The sequence below is a fragment of the Crotalus tigris genome, unplaced genomic scaffold (assembly GCF_016545835.1).
Source record: "Crotalus tigris isolate CLP2741 ecotype Arizona unplaced genomic scaffold, ASM1654583v1 scf7180000018005.443694, whole genome shotgun sequence".
In the NCBI taxonomy this organism is placed as follows: Eukaryota; Metazoa; Chordata; class Lepidosauria; order Squamata; family Viperidae; genus Crotalus; species Crotalus tigris.
This window is the reverse complement of record NW_024096769.1, coordinates 108,792-128,528: the sequence shown is the minus strand read 5'-3', so window position 1 is coordinate 128,528 and position 19,737 is coordinate 108,792. Positions and strand designations below refer to the sequence as shown.

The following is a 19,737-nucleotide window of genomic DNA, read 5'->3' as shown; positions in this document are numbered from 1 at the left end:
AACCGTTTTTTGTGGGGGTTAAGCAAACCTATTGTTCACCAATGGGGCATTTTTGCCATAAATCAGAAATAAAACTTTTGGGGGCAAACAGCTGCAAAGATGGGTCAGTTGCCAAGTGCCCAAAATGTGGTCATGTGGTAGGACATTGAAACTTCAGAACTGGGTGGTAAATATCTTTGGGTGGAGTCCATTGTACCTTCAAAAGATCTGAAGTCAAGGGCCACCTATACTGCCCAATCCTCCTGCAGTTCAAGATGCTCATCATCTTATCAGCAGGCTGAGGTGGAGATGCTGTATCAAGTTTAGTGTGTTTAGTATCTTTTAAACTTGCCCTTACACTCTTGTTCATGGACTAATCCCAGTTAAAGAATTAGAACTATCTCAGCTACTTTCGCTCAGCAAGTGACATTGTTACAGTTGTACAGCAGCTTAAGTGAAGAAGGCTAGAGAGAGATCTCCACCCTGGAAGAAGACTAATTCCATAAGTCTATGCAATCATGAGTACCTAGCATTGGAAATTCAAGATTAACTTCTTCAACCCTATCTAGAATTTTTATGAATTTAAAACAGTTACATCCATCGCAGCTTAGCCATTTGTTTTCTAAAGAAAAGTAGCCCCTGTATATTTTAACAAGACTCTGGTCCAACAGCAGAACTTTAGTCTGCAGAATGGCTTCTCAAGAATTAGCCAAGTAATTAACTACCTTGCTTTAGGTAGTCTCAAGAGGCCCTGAGCCCTTAAAAGTGTAACCAATTTTGCACTGCATTCCGACTATTAAAAACCAAACAATTTTCAAAGACGCACAACAGAATAACCTCAAATTTATTTTTATTTTTTAAAAATACTATATCACACTTTGCTACATTACAAAAAAAGTTGCACACATCAATACTTCATTACAGACAATAAGGCTCCACATTTGCGTTAACTAGTGGAACTACAAGTGATCTGGGAAGGCAGATATAGGAAGATGGCAGAGTTAATGAGATGAACGTTTTTTAAAACACATTTCACATTATAGAAACAAGCTTCATTTCTTTTTTTCAGGAGAGAAGGAGTATTGCAATAGAAGGTTGGCTTCACGAGTATAGTACCTCTTAAATATGGCAATTAGAAAAAGCTTTTTCACATTGTTTTTCTGGTAGTAGGTTAGAAAGGCAGCCTAATTTTTAGATAGTCATCTTTGCTCTGAATTTATGCAGTTTAATGTAGACTCTCAAATGTGGTAACAACAAAAAAAAATATGGCACAGCTAAAAGAAACCATTAAACAATTGCTATTGTACGATGGAATCGGGTTTATCCATTACTGGACACCATCTCATAGCTGCGGTATAGTTTCATACCACTCTTACTAACAAATGCCAGAGCAAAACTATCATGGTTGCACTGCCAATCTATGCGTCTCTAGAATGCTAGTGAAAAATGTCTAACATTGAACAGTTATAAAAATTCTCAGAGGCTGCTTGGAATTGTAATTCACAACTTAAGGGTTGTTCCGGATGTTCCTCACCCCACCGCTGCATTGGCCTACAATCAAGTCAGGAAAGCCCCTCACAATGACACACGTGCTATTTGTCTAGGCATAACCACTGGCACAAAGAAAAAAAAAATGGAATTATCTACTGCTGCATCAGCAAGGAGTTTGGGCTAGCACAAGTATAAGAACCAGTTGCACCAAAACTTGGTCCCTGCATTTTCTAAACTTTTCCATTTTAGATAGAAGTTCAAGTGGTCTGAAAACTGTACCTTTGAAGAAAATTCCCAAACTGATTTTTTTTAGCAGTCTTTTCTTACCTAGTCTTGTTTAGGATGCTAAAATACATCTCTCTTTGAGTCCAAGGTCTCCTCCAGAAGTTATTGCTGAGAGGTCCACTTCATAGAAGTAGGCAAGAGAAGTAGAGTAACCACATCCTAAATAGCAGATACATCAATCATTCAAAAACACTAAGATGTCCTCATTTGTAAATTTCTCTTCCATATTGGCTACATTCACACAACCCATTTAAGCTACTTTTTGAATTAATTGATGTCCTTGTACCAAACATACTGTGCAAATCCAGGCTGCTGGATAACATATAAATTTATCTGTTAGGTCTCATCCTAATAGTATTGTGTGGGCACAATCTTTGAGGTGCTACTTCCTTAAAAAAAAACTCTCAGAGTAAAACACCTTTGCCAGGAAATTTGCTTTTGAAAGTTGACAAAAAAAAATATCAAATATTGGCAGCCTGACAACCAAATGTGGATGGCTTTCCATAAGGAGGTATCAGTAATCAAGGCCACTAGCATCTTCTGTTACTGATAGCCTTCATTAATGAAGAACACTGTAGGTTTATCAAAATACGTGGGAGAGGAAGCTTTATTTTTATCATGTTGACGGATAGTGATATCAATAATTGGCACAATCACATGTTACCACTAAGTAAAGCTGGACCTTACCCTCTGGAAATAAACATTATGCCTGGTAATCCCAAACATGAAAGGCTGACCAGTCTAGTCTGCTGAACCAAAAACTCAAGGGCTAAGACTGCATGGGATAAATGTAATCATGATTCACAAGTGCTTAACTATCCATACCATTAGCTGCTGAAAATGAAGGGGAGAGCAGTAGCTCCAGTCAGCTAACACTTGACCCTTCCTGGACATTAATAGATACACTTGTATGAAAAGTAGTGGTTCACCTCCAAAAAATGCCTTCTATATATTTATAACTGGGGGGGGGAGAATAATCAGTGGAACGACTCTACCTCTACCACAGTCCAGTCCCCATGTGGGGATGACATGTCCTCTGGGGAGAAGCTGGTCACAGAAGTGATGCTGGCTCGAGATTCTTCCAAAGGGGAGATCAGTTCCGTCCATTTGCCAATCTCTGCTTCGCTGTTCATGGCCCCCTTCCCACTGACAGCCCCAGGAGGTGCTTCTGTTGGGAAGAGCAGGGCTCGGCTGATTAGCTGCTGTACGACTGTAGCCTGGATGTTTCCTAGCTGGAGAGCCTGTTCTCGGGAGGCGGCACGCAAGCAACGGCTCCCGTCCTCTTCGTCTGGGCCAGGTGTTTCAGCACCACTTTCTACTTCATAGATAGTGGAGAGGATCTCTGATGGACATGGTTCCCAGGGGAAGGGCAAGCCAGCCCCATTGTCACCTACAAATAGGGCAAGGAGCTTGGGTTGGAAAGGATGGCCCTCAGGATGGGTAGTGGTCACAACAGACAGAAAGGAATTGACAGACAAGAACAAAAAAGAAAAGGGAAAGTGGAAAGAGGCTAGGTTTTGAAGAAAAAAAGGAGATGCTTCTCAGATTTGCAAGAAATACACTCCATTGCAGTTATAGTGCCAGTGCTTGGCTGATCAATGTTGTGTTCCCAACTAATTCATTTTAAAAATGGATTCAGAGATTGTATTGGGCATGTCTCAATACAATGTCTCAATACTAGACAGTTTTTGCATGCTTGTTTACTGCTAGTTGGCTCCACTGGCTATGAATGAGAACGGCTAGGGCTAACTTTTTGGAGGACCTATATATATGAAATCAGCAACCCTTTACTTTCTGAACAGCTTCCCTCCCAGGAACTGTTCACCTCAATCACCTCAAATTTTCTCAGAATCAGAGAAAGAGATGCCAGAGTTCTTAGGACTGATTAAAACTTCATTTTATCAGGATCTGTTCCTAATTTATCTATAGACTGCTTGGTTTCAGTTTCAATCAATCAGCAATAGTGAAGCAGGATTTAGTTCAATAATGAACTTGAGGATTTAACTTGTTTCTCAGCTCCTATTAGTAAACCAATTGGTAAACCGAAATTATTTATCTAATTATAAATACTAAAGCAGCTATCAAAGCTGAATCATTTTTGAATCCAGGAATCTTTCAGCATATAACATGCTAAGACAGGAAATTGCAACGTGAGTTTTCCTCAATGGCCTTCCTCCTAGTCCAGTACACCTATGGCCTGAAAAGATCTAAACGCAATCTATCTCCTGCAGAATATTTCTGATCATTTATTACATTTCAAGATTTCATTAAAGGAAATCTGCCTTGGTTAATTAGCAAGCTAACCAATCCTTTGCTCATTCCAGGAAAGCATGATATTCTTAACCAATCGCTATTTAGCCTTCCTGTGATGGAAACGTGATGGCTTCAATGATTTATTTCTTATGCCTGGCATAAGAAAAGTTGGAAAGTTTTTTCTTAATATTCAACCAAAAATCTATTAAACGTAGCCCTGATTTCTAGGGCTATAAACAATAAATGTGCGTTTTATGGCCGAGTCCGTGTTATTCAAAACGTCAGTATGGTGTGTTTGGTTTTGCCTTAGCATGTTAATGAATCCACCCAATGCTAGGATATTTGTCTAAACACAGAAATGTGCATGATTCCAGAGGGAAGGCAGGTTGGGACTGCTGGACAACTTGGATCAAATTAATTGTGAGCCCCATAAAACATCTAACAGTCCAAGCATTGTGCTGCTTAGTACCTTGCTCTGCTCTCTACTAAATGTTCTCAGAGCCCAATGCACCAAAGGATGCAAAATCCAATGGCATGAAGAAATTGCAAAAGGCAGCTTTACCAAAGGATAATTAAAGAAGACATGGCTGCTGAGCAGGATGAGGACCTCAGGTTATTCTGATGGATCAAGTTTTCCTGATGCTTGTTCATATATTCAAAATAAGGTTTCTTCTCCCATATGCCACTCATGTTTGTCCAGTTCATATACAGCAAACCCCATAATTTCTGTTTGCATTCTAGATGCTATTATTTATTTGGCACCCTTCTTTCCAATTTAAAAACTGCAAGTGGTATGGACAGGTAGGTGGAGAAGACAGATTCCCTGGAAAAACAATACAGGCCACATCAGATAGACAAAGTGATGCTTTATTTTACATATCCAAAGGCTAAGAAGTTTATTTCCACCATCACCACCACCACTAAGAAAAGCACTAAAATATACACAACTTTCCCAAAAGAAGTCTATTAAGAAGTTGAGAGAAAAGATTTTAAGACACACAAAAACGAGAAAATGCCCGTTTGGCTAGAGACACAGATGGAACAGATACACAAGCAGGAAGGAAACCATCTCCATTCCCTACAGGATACTATTGCACATTAACATACCACAGGTTGGCCCATCCAACACAGATAGGGCAGGATTTCTATACATTACCTGCAGCCAGACTATGACCGGCAGGGAAAGGCTGTGACGATTCTTCTTCGTGCCCTCCAGTCTTCAAGGGCATTGGGGTGAGGTGCAACTGTTGCTCCCAATCCACGGGAATCTTGCTGCAGGTCTCCTTACTGCCCTCAGTGGAATGTTCTTCGCTGTCCAGGGAAGAGAGGCCGGGGCTTTTGCCACAGCTGTCAGCTGAATGGAGATGAAAGGCACCAAAAACATCACACGAAGCTGCAGAGTTGGTTGAGGCTGGGGTTTCTGTGCCAGCATCACCAGAACCTGGTTCATCAGACTCCTCTACTGAATGGGGCAAATGTGACTTGGTTGGGAGAGGTGATGTCAAGAGGCATACCGTTTTGGGAAAGCCCGCTTCCTTCAGAAGATCTGCATCCAGATCAGCTTCCTCCTCGGAGGATACAGTGGGCTCAGTAGGTGGATCTCCAAGGACTTCATCTGCTGGCAGGGTCTCTGCCTCATCGTCTCCCTTTTCCATGTGGATGCCCAGATCAAGTTCACCAGGGAGATCCTCCAAGGGACTCAGGAGCTGATGACAAGTTTGTTCCAGTTTGTCATCTGACTTAGATTCAACTCCAGAGCTACTGTCGTACTCCCGCAGCTCTTCAGGTGTGCTAGTTTCACTGCTGCTCTTACCTGCCAGATCAGGCCCACTTAAGGTGCTGGATTTGGAAGACGAGCCTCCCTTCTCTGGAGAGAGAGCTTTCAGCCCTGTACTACTTAACAGCAACTCTGGCATTTCAGCCAACTCAGTTGGGTATTCTTGTAACAACTCCAAGCTCTTCAAGGGCAGGCTCTGAGGTTTGTGCATTGACAGCTGAGTGGCACCGCTATTTGGTGAGAGCTCCCCTGAAGGATGAAACAATAAGTCTGGAGTTTCATATTGGGTGGCCTCTTCTTGCTTCACATTACTCATGCATTCTTCTGGAATTACTGCATCATCCTCAAGTTCTCCAATGGTGGGATAGTCATCTAAGCTGCTAGACTGATCATCATAGCCTGCAGAAGGCTCTCCAGGCAATTGTGTAGGAATTGAGGTTGCAGCCACAAACACAGGGAGACGTGTTTGGTACTGTGTAGCTGCTCCCATTATTAAATGATCTGCTACCTGCAGAACTTCCATTAGCTCTTCATTTTCAGCACGTATACTGGCACAATGCAGATCCTCCATCTGCTGAGAAGTGACTACTTTCTGTGTAAGCTCACTATCTTTAGTTGCAAGATCTAGGGGGCTCTTCAGTCCTTCATTTCCTGCCTCTAGAGATACCACTTCCTTCTGCAGTTCTTCCTCTGAGTCCTGACACAAATTCAATACCCTGTTCACCATTTCCAATTCAGTGCTATCATCGTGGCCTGCTGCTAGAGACTCTGTTACAGTTTTTAAGATGGGATCAAACTGGCTAGCTGACAGACTGGGCTCCTCCTGCTCTGCTGAAAGACTGGGCTCCTCCTGTGTCTCCGCCAGAACTAATAGTTTTATAGTTTGAGTCTCTTCAAGCAATTCAGACTCTAAAGTCAAGGACTCGGAAGAAGGAGATCTCTCAAGCATAGGAACAGATTCGCTTATTAAAATCTGGGAATCCCCAGCTGGAAGGGATGTTGTTGAAATACGATGTACATCAAGACAAGGCTTGTCAGGGCTGTGCAAGAAATGGGGCTGCTCAATAGCTGCTGAAGCATCAAAATGAGATGTTTGCTTTCTGAGGTGCTCGGAGTCCATGTCTCTTTCTTTGTGCCATAAGGTTTCCGCTGGAGAAGTTTGGTGAGAGAGCTCCAGCTGAATGGGAGGAGATGTTTCACAAGGGAGGGCTGGCTCCAAATTGTGTGTTTCATCACCACTTCCACAACGTACCTCCAAGACATCAAGAGTGGTCAAGCGAGGCATCTCACTGACAGATGATATACTGGTATCTTGTGGTCCAGGGCAGACCAGAGATTCTTCAAGGAGTGCTGAAGGCAGCCCCTCTGAAACATTAGCGTTTATCTGTTCCTCTTTGTCGTCTTCTGAGACTCCTGGTTCCATCTGCTCCATCCCTACTCCTGTTATGCAACAGCCTGCAGTCTCCGGGGAGAGTAGCTGGTCAACAGTTTCTTCTTCTGCTGCAGATTCCAACTTTTCTAGAAACTTTGTACCCTTGATTGAAGCACTTTCTGCTTCTTTGATGGTTTTCTTGCAATTCCCTTCCTTGGCAATTGTCTTTTGAAGCTTCTTTTGGGGTGACACCTGCTCACGACTGGAAAGAGTGTCTTTCTTCAGAAGCTTCTTGCCTGAAGGAGGCAGAGATTTGGGAGGGGAAGCAATGACTCTTGGATGGAGAGTCCCAACGGCTGCCTTGGCAGGAATTTGGGGCTTGCTGGGATCTGAAAATCTCTTTGCTGCAAATCTGCTGTTCATAGGTGCAGTCACATTCCTCTCTCCGAGATTTTGCTCAGATTGCAATTTGGAGGCCGAGTGTTTGGGATGCTTTAGGACAGGTGGCATCTTCACAGAGGAGTTGGAGTGTGAAACCTTGGCCTTTAAAACTGGGGCAGCTCTAGAGGCATCTGGAGTAAGAAAAGACATCTTACATCTTTGTTTGGACTGGAAAAGCTAACATGTTATCTATGCAGAACGCCTGAAACCCCTCCAGCATCCTAAGGCCTATTTCTAACTACACTACAGCTGCCCCTTCCGCTTTAAGGTTCATATGGCAATTGAACACGACCTTCCATTTTAGTACTGATTCGTTCATAAAAAATAATATAGTTGTCCTGCTTCAGTGATCATTGTCCCTTTCTCAATGGGCTTACCGATGACGTGATGTTTTGCTCCTTGTACTTGACAGGCCTCAAGTCTGTTTTGCAATAAGCTAAAATTTTAAAAGTATGTAATGCTTAGTGTGACTTCCCTAACTCCTCCAGATGTGGAATACTAAATAGTCCAATTATTGTGGTGTTGCTAGCCAATTGTTATGGCCATTAGAATTCAGCACCATCTCTTCAGAAGCCACGCCAACAAAAACTGCTATGTGCCAGCAAAAGCCACTATGACTGAAAATTATGGAAGCCCAAATAAAAAAAAACATTGGAAAGCCTTAGGGGAAATGATGACATGGAAACATAGTTCTAATTCTTAAGGGGGTGGAAGAACCCTGCCAAGAACTTACTAGGTGTGCTTACCCTTGGCAGCCCTGATATGCCATTTGCAACGTAGATAATTCTGATTGATCTGAGAGGGTTATGATCCTTGAATATGTTTTGAAATCTAAAGTCACTATAAACATATTGAAAAACATTTATATGACCTGCCTTTAGCCTGATCACTCCCGCTTATACGTATTATCTAATATTTCTGTGAAATATGATCTTCCCCCTTTAGACATTGCAAAATTCAGGTTTTGGTAAGGTAGAGGGGCATTTGTGTTATGACAACAGGCTATGTACCTCTCTGTGTTGCCAGAGTGTTTTTCTGCTGATGTGCTGATGTGGCCTGACCAGCAGGGGGTGGTGTTGGCTTATGTTTGCCCACATTCTTATCATTGGTAGCAGGTCTGTTTAAAGAGGATGAAGTCCTGAAACAGATAGCAAACGATTATGCACAGCAGAGAACCCTTAGAAAACATAGAAGGCACAATTGAGTAATCTATGGCCTCAGTACAAATGCTCTTGAAGCTTTTGCCAGTTCAAAGTCTACGAGCCAAGTTTATCCTGAAAAGTACCAGCTTTTAAAACTTGCAGTAAAGAGAAAAGGACTAGTTTTTTTAAAAACAAAACAAAACAAAACAAAAACAACCACCTTCAAATATCTCAGCCATTAGATCAAGAACCAGACAAGATGTTTTTATTTTGGTTAACAGCTTGAAATATAGTTCTGCTAGCTACTCACCTACCTCTTGCATCTGATGGCATCTTCCAGTATTCAAATAAACTGGGCCAGGGGAGAACAAACACAAAATAGCAATGGATTTTGGTGGCAGCACGTTGGCTGATATACCAGCTACCAATCCAACCTAAATCATAAGCATTCATACCCCACTGTGTGAAGAATAGTGACCTCAGTTTATGTATAAGGTCTCAAGACAGACTGACACCACCTTTCCTTTCCAATCGTGGCTCCAAAATCCACCAAGGCAGATTTAAGGTAGGATAGCATTGCTGCTTTTGCCTAGCCCAGGGGTAGGCAACCTCGGCTCTTTTATGACTCATGGACTTCAACTCCCAGAATTCCAAGAGCTGAGGTTGCCTACCCCTGGCCTAGCCAATCTTAGTTATTGACCAGGTATGCCTGTTTGCCCATCACTAAGTCATGAATGAATGAGGACTTGTTACAAACAAGTCTTGAGCATAGATCAGCAGCACTCCAGGTCAGGAACACAACACTCCATCCATCTGGGCCCAGGACAGAAGATCACCACCAAACTGAAGCCCTTCCACTGGAACAGCTTATTCAGCTTATTTGATACTTTTATCCACTGATTGTATGTGTGCTCCTCATTGGATTTACAACAGCATCAGTGATAGTATGCAATAGTATACTATTGTGCAGTACACTAGTATACCAGACAATTAAGCTGTTTGCCTCGTTATAGAGGCATTCCTTGGCTTTAACTCCAAATAGCTGGCAGCCCTCCAGTCTGCTACTAGTATGATTTACTCTTATATCACATTGCAGATCTAAGTATGCTTGTGCCCTGTGTGTACGATGTTTTCTTTCTTTCTAATGCTTTTAACTGGGGTCATATCAAATTGCTATGCTGTCAGAGAGACAATGGTGAAATGGACAGAGTTCCCGAGTGGCCCTGCAAAACTCCAGGCTTCTAACTAGATACAGACATGACATTCATATCCTATAAGGGAGATGCTCTCTCGGATTGCCTTAACATGCTTTCAACCTGAATATATTAATGTACAAACAATTACTCCCACCATAATTTCACAACAATTCCCTCCATCAGGACTCTACTTTATACCCCCCAAAACCTGGCATTTCTGAGCAAATCAACATACTCATACAGAGAAAAAGCATTTAAAATCCCAATTCTTTGACTGGTGCATCTGAAAGCGATACCCAAAGCCGATACCTGGATGTTTTAGTCTGTTCAGCTCTGCTGGGCTTCGTTGAAGGTGCTTTTGATGCTGATGGAAGAAAAAAAAAAGGCAGCAGCTTAACAGTTAATTGACAAATTGCCATGAACACTTGCAAGAGTTATCTAATGAATGTAGTGGGACAAAGGGAAGGTTTCTTTTTTCAGGATTGAACAGTGTGTCAAGAGAAACATCAGAGAAAATACAGAAAGTGCAGCATCCTGAGAATCCAATCCTTACGGCTATCATAATTAATGCTGGGAACACTGCTTGCCTGGTTACAAGTTAGGAAAAGCCATCCCAGTATCTAGTGATTTAGGAAAAGAGATCCATATAGTTCTTCCATTCTTCCCAACAGCTAGTATTAGATGGCTCTCAATGCTTTTTTTTCCCCTGAGTAAAAAAAAAATAATCAGTAAGTTTAGCACACTTAGTACCCTTTAAAAAGCATGACCAAAACCATCCTGAAAGATGCTGAAAATACAGGAATGAACCAAGTCCAGGATTAATTACTCCGTGCATGCTGAAAAACAGGCAAAAGCATACCTATGGGCTGTGTGGTCACCTTTGGGGGTTTCTGCTGCGCTTCCTTCTCTGTAGCTGTCTTTCCCGACGTCTTCAGTCCACTTGCCCTGTCCCCTGTTGCCTTTTTCACTGTTGCTCTAGCAGACAAGTTGTCAACACTACTACTCTTGGATGCCGGCTGCTTTGGCTGCTGCACGTTGGCCTTCCGAGCAGATCCGTCTCCAAGTGTTTTGGAAGCTCCGCTAGGAACTGAAGGAGAACCAGCTGCGAGAGCTGCTGGCTGCTTCTTATTGGGAAGCTTGTTTGCTGGCTGGGGGGGCTTGCTGGCCTTTTGCTTGGCAGCAGAGGGACAAGCAGTTGGCACTCTCTTCCTAGCAGTTGCCACCCCGCTGGTCTGCAAAACTGAGGTTCCACTAGCAGCTCTGCCGTTGTCATCCATCTTCACATTCATAGGCTCCAGGCGGGTGGTATGTGTCTGAATGGCTTGGCAGGTTGCAGTTTTCAATTTGGTCCTGAAAAAGAGAAGCACCACCAAGGTGACCCAAACCATATACCTATTGCTGGACCCCCAGGAAGACCGACTACATATAGAGAGACTGTAACAATGAGTCTTCCAGCTCCTGCTTACCGATTGTGGAAGACGACACTGGATGCAAATAGGATTGAAGTTGGTACTGACAAAACACACAAGGAGATCAGGATATGCGGTCATGTGTTCACTGATACTATCCTTATTTTATTGTCACAGGCTTTTACAACAATACTCATATCTGAAAGGACCTACAATAATAGCCAGAGTATCACAAAACTCACCTTCTAGGGAGGTCACGTCAGAGCAAAGAGATTTCAGCTTGCTGTGGCAAGGGTAAACAACCTCATTCAGACCGCAGGTTATCAGGAGCTGCATTCAAAAAACAAAAAAACAGATGGACCCAGGTCAAAGTTCAGTTTAAAAGACTGAAATAAGATTCATATACACACTGTCAATTCATTTTCCTCTAAAGCGTATTCACACTTCTGCTCTCCTCTTAAGTGTTACTGCCTATAAAAAGAACATTGCAAAAAGAAATTGACACAGAGGTCCTATATACAAACAGGAGTGGAGAGGGCCAGAAGCAATTAGCTTTCTGGATCAGGGGGCTTTGCCCTTCCAGATTCTACAATGCTGGTGATGGAAGAGCATAAAGGAGATTCTGAATGGGAAATGGTAACTTTTCTTCTCTCTTCTTGTTACCATAGAAAACATTGATGCATATTTTATCTGTAAAAGGGTCAGCAGATAAATTTAATAACTGTCGCTCAACACAAGTTCCCTAGATTAGTGTTGATCCTACTTATGATCCTAGTATCTCTGCTAATTTGTGAATTTTTATCTAAGAAACATCACTAACTACAACAAGAATCAGAGTCACCAACTACTAGATTCAGGCTACCTCAAGGCAGAAAGGAGTCCAAGTCCCTAACAGCACATGCATGTACACCGCGTGGACCAACTACTATTGATACACAGACAGAGGCACTCTTGCAAACTGACAATAATGCACCACATTTGTATCCTATCTTTCCCTTCAACACAAAATACTCCACATGAGGGTTTAGCAGGACAGGTTTCCTTAGTAGTCTCCAATCTAATTTGGTCTGAGGATATAATAAGCAAGGCTGCAGTTCTCACACAATCATGGAAGGTCGGGGGGGGGGGTGGAAGAGATCACCCTTATCCTATGAAGTCCCTCATCCAAAGCACGAATCAACAATTATAACGCCCCCAACAAAGGTTATCCATCCCTTGCTGAAACTCCCAAGGCAATCTCTTCCATGGCTTAGCAGCTCAGGAAATATTTCTTGATGTCCAACCAAAATCTATCCCCATATAATTTAAACCATTCTCCTGTGCCATGCCTTCTGGGTCAACTTTTCCTGTTCCATATTCTACATGACTACCATTCCGCTATATTTCCACATACTCTGTCATCTTATACTGTAATCCAATTTTCGTACCTAAACGTAACATTTTTCATTTGAAGTGTATGGCATAGAGCAGTAATGGCAAGCCTTTTAAGAGACCGAGTGCCCAAAAACTGGCCCCGCCCCCGCTCCGCCCCCTGCTCCACCCCTACCCCGCCTGCCCGCAGGGCCACTCATCACCTCCAGGGCCCACCGCAGATTGCCCAGGCAGCCCAGCAGCACCATTGCAGCCATGCTGTCTGCCTGCGCCCCGCAGCATCAACTGTGCGCGATGGGGTGTGAGGGCAGTCTTGTCTACGTTGCCTGGCTGCCATGTGCTTGGCTGCGCTGCTCCACACGGCCTACGCTCAGGGGCGACTTTCCTCCAGGGGGGCTGCTGGTGAGGAGGGGGTCACGGGAGGAGGCAAGGCTGGGGCAACGGCATGTGTGCCCACAGAGAGGGCTCCGAGTGCTGCCTCTGGCACACGTGCCATAGGTTCACCACCACTGGCATAGAGCCTGGATATCTGAGATACCACTTATCTCCAATAGTTTTTGCCCACCCAGTGCATTGAAGCAGATCAGGTGCACTCAGGTCTCCTCCATTAAATACAGCTATCCTGTGGGACTTACAAAGTGGGTCTTCTCTGTTACAGCCCTGGAATAGCATTCCCCCCCCTTGCCCGCTCCCCAAGATAAGGATGGTTTCCTCTCTCCTAGGATTCTGGAAAGCCTTGAAGACCTGGCTCTGGTCCCAGGCCTGGGGTTGACATTTCTCATTGTTAATGGCTCCTCTTTTGTTTTGCGGGCTTTGTTTTGTGAATATTGTATCCCGGGCTGCCTTTTGATGTAACATTTCACACTGTTTTTATGATTTTTAAATTTAGTATGCTGCCCAGGTTCCACTAGAGTTGTGCAGCCAATAACTTTTAAATAAATAAATGTCTTTCTAATGAAATTTATTTTGTGGATTTTGCCTAATGTTCCATTGTACAAGATTCCATTCAGCCCTGAAATTGTCCTCCAAAGATTTTTCTGCCTAACTTTTGTGTCATCTGCAAAGATAATACAATTTTTAAACCGTCCTCTAAATAATAATTATGTTCAACAGCACAGTGCCTAAAACAGAGCCCTATAGTATGTCATTCAGTACTTCCTTTGGTGAATAAGTGTTCAACAGCTCTAGTATCCATTAAACCAGGGGTAGGCAACCTTGGCTCTTTTATGACTCGTGGACTTCAACTCCCAGAATTCCTGAGTCAGCATGGCTGGCTCAGGAATTCTGGGAGTTGAAGTCCACGAGTCATAAAAGAGCCAAGGTTTCCTACCCCTGCATTAAATCATAACATGGCCCAGTCCCATTCAGTCATCTTCTCTCCTAGTTTATGGAAAATTCTGTGGAATAAAGTTGTCTAGTTTTACCAGAATATCTCTGGGCTCCCCTGGCCCGTCATCCTAGTAAAACGTCTTTCCAAGAGAATGCAAAGGGTTGCTAGCTATCAATATGTGATCTAGCAATTGTCATGCCAAACCAAGTACCCAAACTCAGTCTGGCAACCAAACTTAATACATCTAAGACTATCCAATGGAGCCACATAAAAACTGCACCATCCCTGGTTTGGTTTAGTTTTTTTTTTTTTTTTCCCCTACTCTCATCTGAGTGATCAGCCTCGTGGTCTTGTCAGCCTGTGTACCAAAGCATTTTGGGATAATTCATAGCAAGTGTAAGTACAATACCCAAGAAGGCTTCCTGAAGTTGGTGCTGCGTAGATGTGAATGACCTTCCACTATTTCCAGACAACCTGCTTATTTGCAGTGTTTCTCAACCTTGACAATTTTAAGGCATGTGGACTTCAACTCCCAGAATTCCACAGCCAGCATTGCTGGCTGTGGAATTCTGGGAGTTGAAGTCCACATGCCTTAAAATTGTCAAGGTTGAGAAACACTGTTCTAGAGAAAGGAATGCCAAGACTGAAGGAAGCTCCTGTATGACGAGGCATCTGCAAATGCACCAGTGACTGAAGGAAATTGGGTTACATAGTTAAAAGACCCAAATTTAAGGAAACTCACAGGATAGCCTCTTAGGCGTACAGAAAGTCACATGGAAGTGCAATTTTAATTAACAGTCACAAGACACTATATCATCCCCCTTAATTGGCCAAGGATGTATTTTATTCCCTCCTCTGCCCAGCTGCTGAAATAACTTGGTTTATCCTTCAGCCGTGACCTTTTCCCTGATTTGATCCAGAAAGGACAGGCGAGAGGCCCCTGTAGCTTAAGAGTTATGAAGAGGTAATAGATAATAGAATATACGAGAATAAAAAGGGAGGACGCTGTTATGGTTCCATGTGCAGCTGGAATTGGAGGAGGAACCGACAACTCATGACTGTTTCTGCTCATTATTGAAAAAGATAACCGGGAACTAACAGACAATTTCCGTAGGAAAAAGATAAGCCGGAGAACAAGTTAATTGCAGGTCCCTATTAACATTTGTGGTAAGAACAAAGAGGCAGTAAAACAAACATCACTGGGATCAAAGGCCTAATAATTAATGGCATTTTTATTTGATTTCTATAATCTGTAGTTAATTTTGAGTCCTCCAGGTAAGGTCATGGTTGTTCTCCAAGGTGCTTTTTCAAGAGGCAATTGGACTGGGTTTTTTCCCTTGAGGAAGAAAATGTTTCTCATCCAAGAAACTTCATCAGTTGTGGGGGAGGGGGGAAATGGAAGGATAGGGTAGGGATGGTTTCTATAGCCAGCCTATTTCTTCAGTCTCAACAACTTCAGAATTGAAGAAACTTCTTGGAAGAGAAGCATAAAACATCTTCAAGGAAAAACAAAGAAAGTCCAGTTGCCTCTGGAAAAAAACATCTTTGGGACAACCCTGACCTGGATGACTGAGAAACCCCATAGACATAGTCTCAACAAGTGACTCTGGGCAGTGTACACCACACAAACAATTAAAAATAAGTGCACTGGAGGTTCCAAACTCAGCACATAGCCAGGGCTTCAAGGCCAGCAGGGACAGGGTTATCCTAACCCAGAGGGGAGAATGTTCCAGATAGTAGGTGCTGCAGCAGAGAAGACAGGTCTCCTGGTCTCTCTGCCAGCAGATATTTCTTGGCTGACAAGAGCCATAACAGACTGAGCTGGACAGCTGGACTGGGAGAAGATGGACCTTTAGATAATCTATTCCCAAGCCATGAAGGGCTTTAAAAGAGATAACCAGCACCTTGAATGCTACCTGGAAGCAGACTGGCAGCAGCAGTAGTGTTACATGTGTTGAATATCTGACACCATTTGCTACCCGTGCAACTGCATTCTGCACCACTTGAAGCTTCCATACACCCTTCAAGGGCAGCCCCATGTAGAGCACATTGCAATAGTCCAGATGAGAGGTCACAAGAGCATGGGTGTCTGTGAACAAAGCTGTACGGGGCAAAAAAAAAAATGTTTTAGTTTTGTTTTCTTGCAAGAATCCACTCTAAGAGGGGATGCTGTTTATAAAAACTGTATAAAAAAAGCTTATCTAAAGGTTGGAGTGTATACGTTTGGAACATTTTTCCTGCCACACTTTATTTACACAAATAAAGTCATTTACTCTCTATTCTCTGTGTTAATTGACTTTGCAAACTGGGTCCAACAAACCCACTTGGGAGAACTCAATGCCATGAAGGAGCAAGGCAACAGAGTCTGCATTTGCTTTTCTTCAGTTGCCTCTACTAAAGAGCCAGCTGAATCATCTCATCCATTAGTTTGGTTCTTGCAGGGGAAACAACTCCCAAGCATTAGCTCTGGTCTTTTGGGGGAGGGAGGTGGAGCTGATACAAAACAGAGCCAGTAAAAGGATTGTTCAGTGCAATCAGAGTGCATCTGTAGTGGATCTCTTTCTCTGCAACACCATTTTCTTATACTTAAGTCACAATCAATTGCAGTATCTGGGTTTCTTCACATGACCTTCTGGAAAGAAGTTTTACCACCTTTCCCATCATCTGTTGCCAACAGTTCCAGTTGGAAACCATTTTCTCTTTTCTACCACTGTCTAAAATCAATCGTGTTTGATTGCCTCTTTTCCATCACCCATCTGGAAAATATGAGATTTAAGGTCTATCACAAAGAAGCATCCATTCATCTTAACCCAAGTTTTTTTTTCTTTAGAACAGCTCACATATGCCCTTAAGCATCATTTTAAGAGCTGTTAATTCATTAAGATTTTATTTCAATTCTACTCAGCATGTCATTATTGTTATTACTGCAGCTTAGCTACCCCCTTAGTCCAACTCAGAAGAGCAGAAACTCTTTTTATTTTTAATACAAAATGTTCACATATCGACAGCTTTAAGACTTATATATTTCTCTCCCAGAGGAGCACAACTCCTTTGTTTAATGGAAGCTGCAAGAGCCCATGTGAAGATAAAAAAAAATTGTCTGCTGGTGAATGAGCAAATAACAATTTCGCTCAGCTTGTTTTTTTAGCTGTGGGAAGACATACTTTTTTTAAAAAAAAAATGAGATTTACCCAATAAAAGGGAGATGGAACGACAAAAAAAAATCAGCTTCTTTTCAACAAAGCGGCATAGGGCGAGGCTGCCGCCCATTACCACCGTAGACCCCTCCCTTAACAAAGAAAACGGACCGGCGACCGCGCCTCTCTGACCCACTACTCTCAATGGAGACTTTTTGAGAGACGGCAACTGTTCCGGTGGTCAGATACGTTGTTTTTATTCCTTCGCCAAGAGTCTTTCACCGCCCTTCCCCTTTGAGCACTTAACGTCTGAATTCCGTTTCTAAAAATAACCCCCCCCCCCAGATCAATCCATCCAACAAACCAGCCACAAACGCAGATGGCAAACAGACAGCCATCCTTTTGAGTTCAGCAGGGTAGCAACGCGATTCTTCCCCTCCCTTCTCCCCCCCCCCCCAAGCGGGTAGCCACAAAGGAAGAGTTCGTGCCCAGAAAAGACTCCAGATCCATTTCCTGCGTTTCCTTTCGGCCGGAAGGAAAAGAACCCCGGCCAAAAACTGCCCAGTTTAACAAAGCCCACAGCCCAGCCCAGCCCAGCCCACCCAACAAGGCGCGGCTCCTTCGCGAGCTGCACCTGCAGGCGAGCTGCCTCTAGACGCGCGGCGGCCCCCGCCTAGTTCTCTCCGCCGCGCCGCGCCACGCCGCCCAGCCCCTGCTTCCCAGGAGCGATTCCCCGAAAGCACCAAGCCGAGGGGGAAAAGAGCCAGCCAGCATGTCCCTCCGTCTCCCCTGCTTGCATGCAATTCCTTCGGCGCCGGCCGGGAACCGCCTCGCCGGCCCCAGAGCTCCGGCACCGTCCCCCCCCCCCTCCCAGCCCAGCGCCTGTGGACGGCTGTGGTTACCTCGCTTGCCTTGCGCTGGGGAGCAGAGCGAGCGAACTCTAGGCCGGTCGGTGCCGCTGGCCGCTCGCACTGGGCGTGTGTGGAGGACGAGCACAGCGCCGCCGCCGCCGCCACAAAGTAGGCATCGGGCGAGGATGGGCGGGGGGAAGCAGAAATGCCCATCTCGGTTACCTGGCCAGCCAATGGCAGTGCCGGTTGGTATTTGGAAGGGATGATGTCACTCCCGCGAAGAGGCTGGGGCCGAGCTGATCGATTGTCTCCGGCTGCAAAGAGGCAGCTATTGTACCCCTTGCCCCGCCTCACAGCCGCCCCCCCCCCCAGCTAATGTGGCAGCTGGTTAATAGATCAATTCAGCCGGGGAAAAAAGGGAAGGGGAGAAGGGAGGGAGTGCGTTAACCCTTTCGCTGCCGTACTTCTATTAGGCGACCTCTAAGTCGTACAGTACCTACTCGCGTTAGGAAATGGGTCTGGTTCACGCACATGGGGACATCGCGGCAGTCCGTGGCTGGGAGTGTGAACAGGATTCCTTTGCAAAGGAACGGAGGCGAGCGGGTCTCTGTTGCACAAGTCCCGAGGTTAACGTGTGATTACGATTTGATTGGTTATTTGCCATCAAGTCAGTGTTGACTCTTAGCAGCCACTTAGGTATTCTCTCCAAGACGATTTGTCCCTAACCTGGTCTTTTAAGTCTTCCGAAACACAAAGTATTCCCTCCAGCTGAAATGCAGTTTTAGCTTTCAACAGCTTTTAGTCTTCGATAGGAGTTCTATGAAAGACTCTGGGATGCACAGCTGTGCTTGATTATTTTCATAAGTAAATACCTTCCTGTACAAAGTGAGGAAGCAAAAGTCCGCCACTAAGTCACTGTCATTTAGAAAGAGTTGTATTGTCTTCCACTTCTCTCCTGCGGTATTTTTTTTTTTTCAAATTCACACAATTTAGAAACCCATGATGAAGCAAATGTAATAACTTAAAATTAACCATTGTAGTCAGCCTAGAAGTTTTGTCTGGTTTTTGTGTGTGTGTGTGTGACTAAAAAGTCTTCTGTGACTGAAGCTCAAATATTGGTGACTTTGTGAATGACCATATAATTTTTTTTAGCAAGAGGACAAAAATGGTTCACCGTTACCTTCTTCCAAGTATTTGATTTTCAGCTTCCAAGTCTAGTCTCTGACTGAGATTCATGATAGCCTCTCATCCAAGAACAAGCCCTGCTACTCTGAGGTAGTCAAATTTGGCTAAGGGCTGCCACCTGTTGTTACCTGTTTAAAGGCAAAGGTAAACTGCTACTAATCTGCTGCTGCTTTTCTAAAATGGCATTTACTTACTCATAATTTCCACCTCTGAACTGATTCATGTTTTCTCAGTGGCCTTTCCAGGGCATTTTCACGGTTGTCAGGTGGGCTTTCAAAGCAGAACTTAAATTTTATCAGGAGATTTAATACTCTTTCTCAAGAATTACACATGATTAGGTTAATTATATCAATGCCAAAGGGACTGAGACTTAACTGTTTTGCAAATGTTCCAAAATTATTTTTACTTATATTACCTATGTTTCATTTCTCAATGATCTCTTTATGTACTTTTTTCCCCACTGCAAACATTTACACAAAAGAGAAAATACGAATGAGCAGAGAAACAGGCAGATATGA

The 19,737-nt window shown here is 43.7% G+C and overlaps 1 protein-coding gene across 2 annotated transcripts; it reads right to left on the bottom strand.

Annotated features, from left to right (window-relative positions):
• Positions 1-822: 822 nt before the first annotated feature.
• LOC120309372 (uro-adherence factor A-like) lies at positions 823-18,389 on the bottom strand. Of its 2 annotated transcripts, XM_039346533.1 has the most exons (8): positions 18,086-18,389; positions 11,588-11,675; positions 10,796-11,286; positions 10,246-10,300; positions 8,609-8,736; positions 5,165-7,729; positions 2,751-3,145; positions 823-1,914 (listed from the first exon to the last, which is right to left on the bottom strand). In XM_039346533.1, exons 3-8 carry the CDS (start codon positions 11,223-11,225, stop codon positions 1,858-1,860), a joined length of 3,630 nt encoding a protein of 1,209 aa, XP_039202467.1. In that variant the 5' UTR covers positions 11,226-11,286; positions 11,588-11,675; positions 18,086-18,389; the 3' UTR covers positions 823-1,857. The 2 variants fall into 2 exon arrangements, with proteins under 2 accessions (XP_039202467.1, XP_039202468.1); XM_039346534.1 differs by having other exon boundaries at positions 823-3,145.
• Between the last annotated feature and the right edge of the window lie 1,348 nt (positions 18,390-19,737).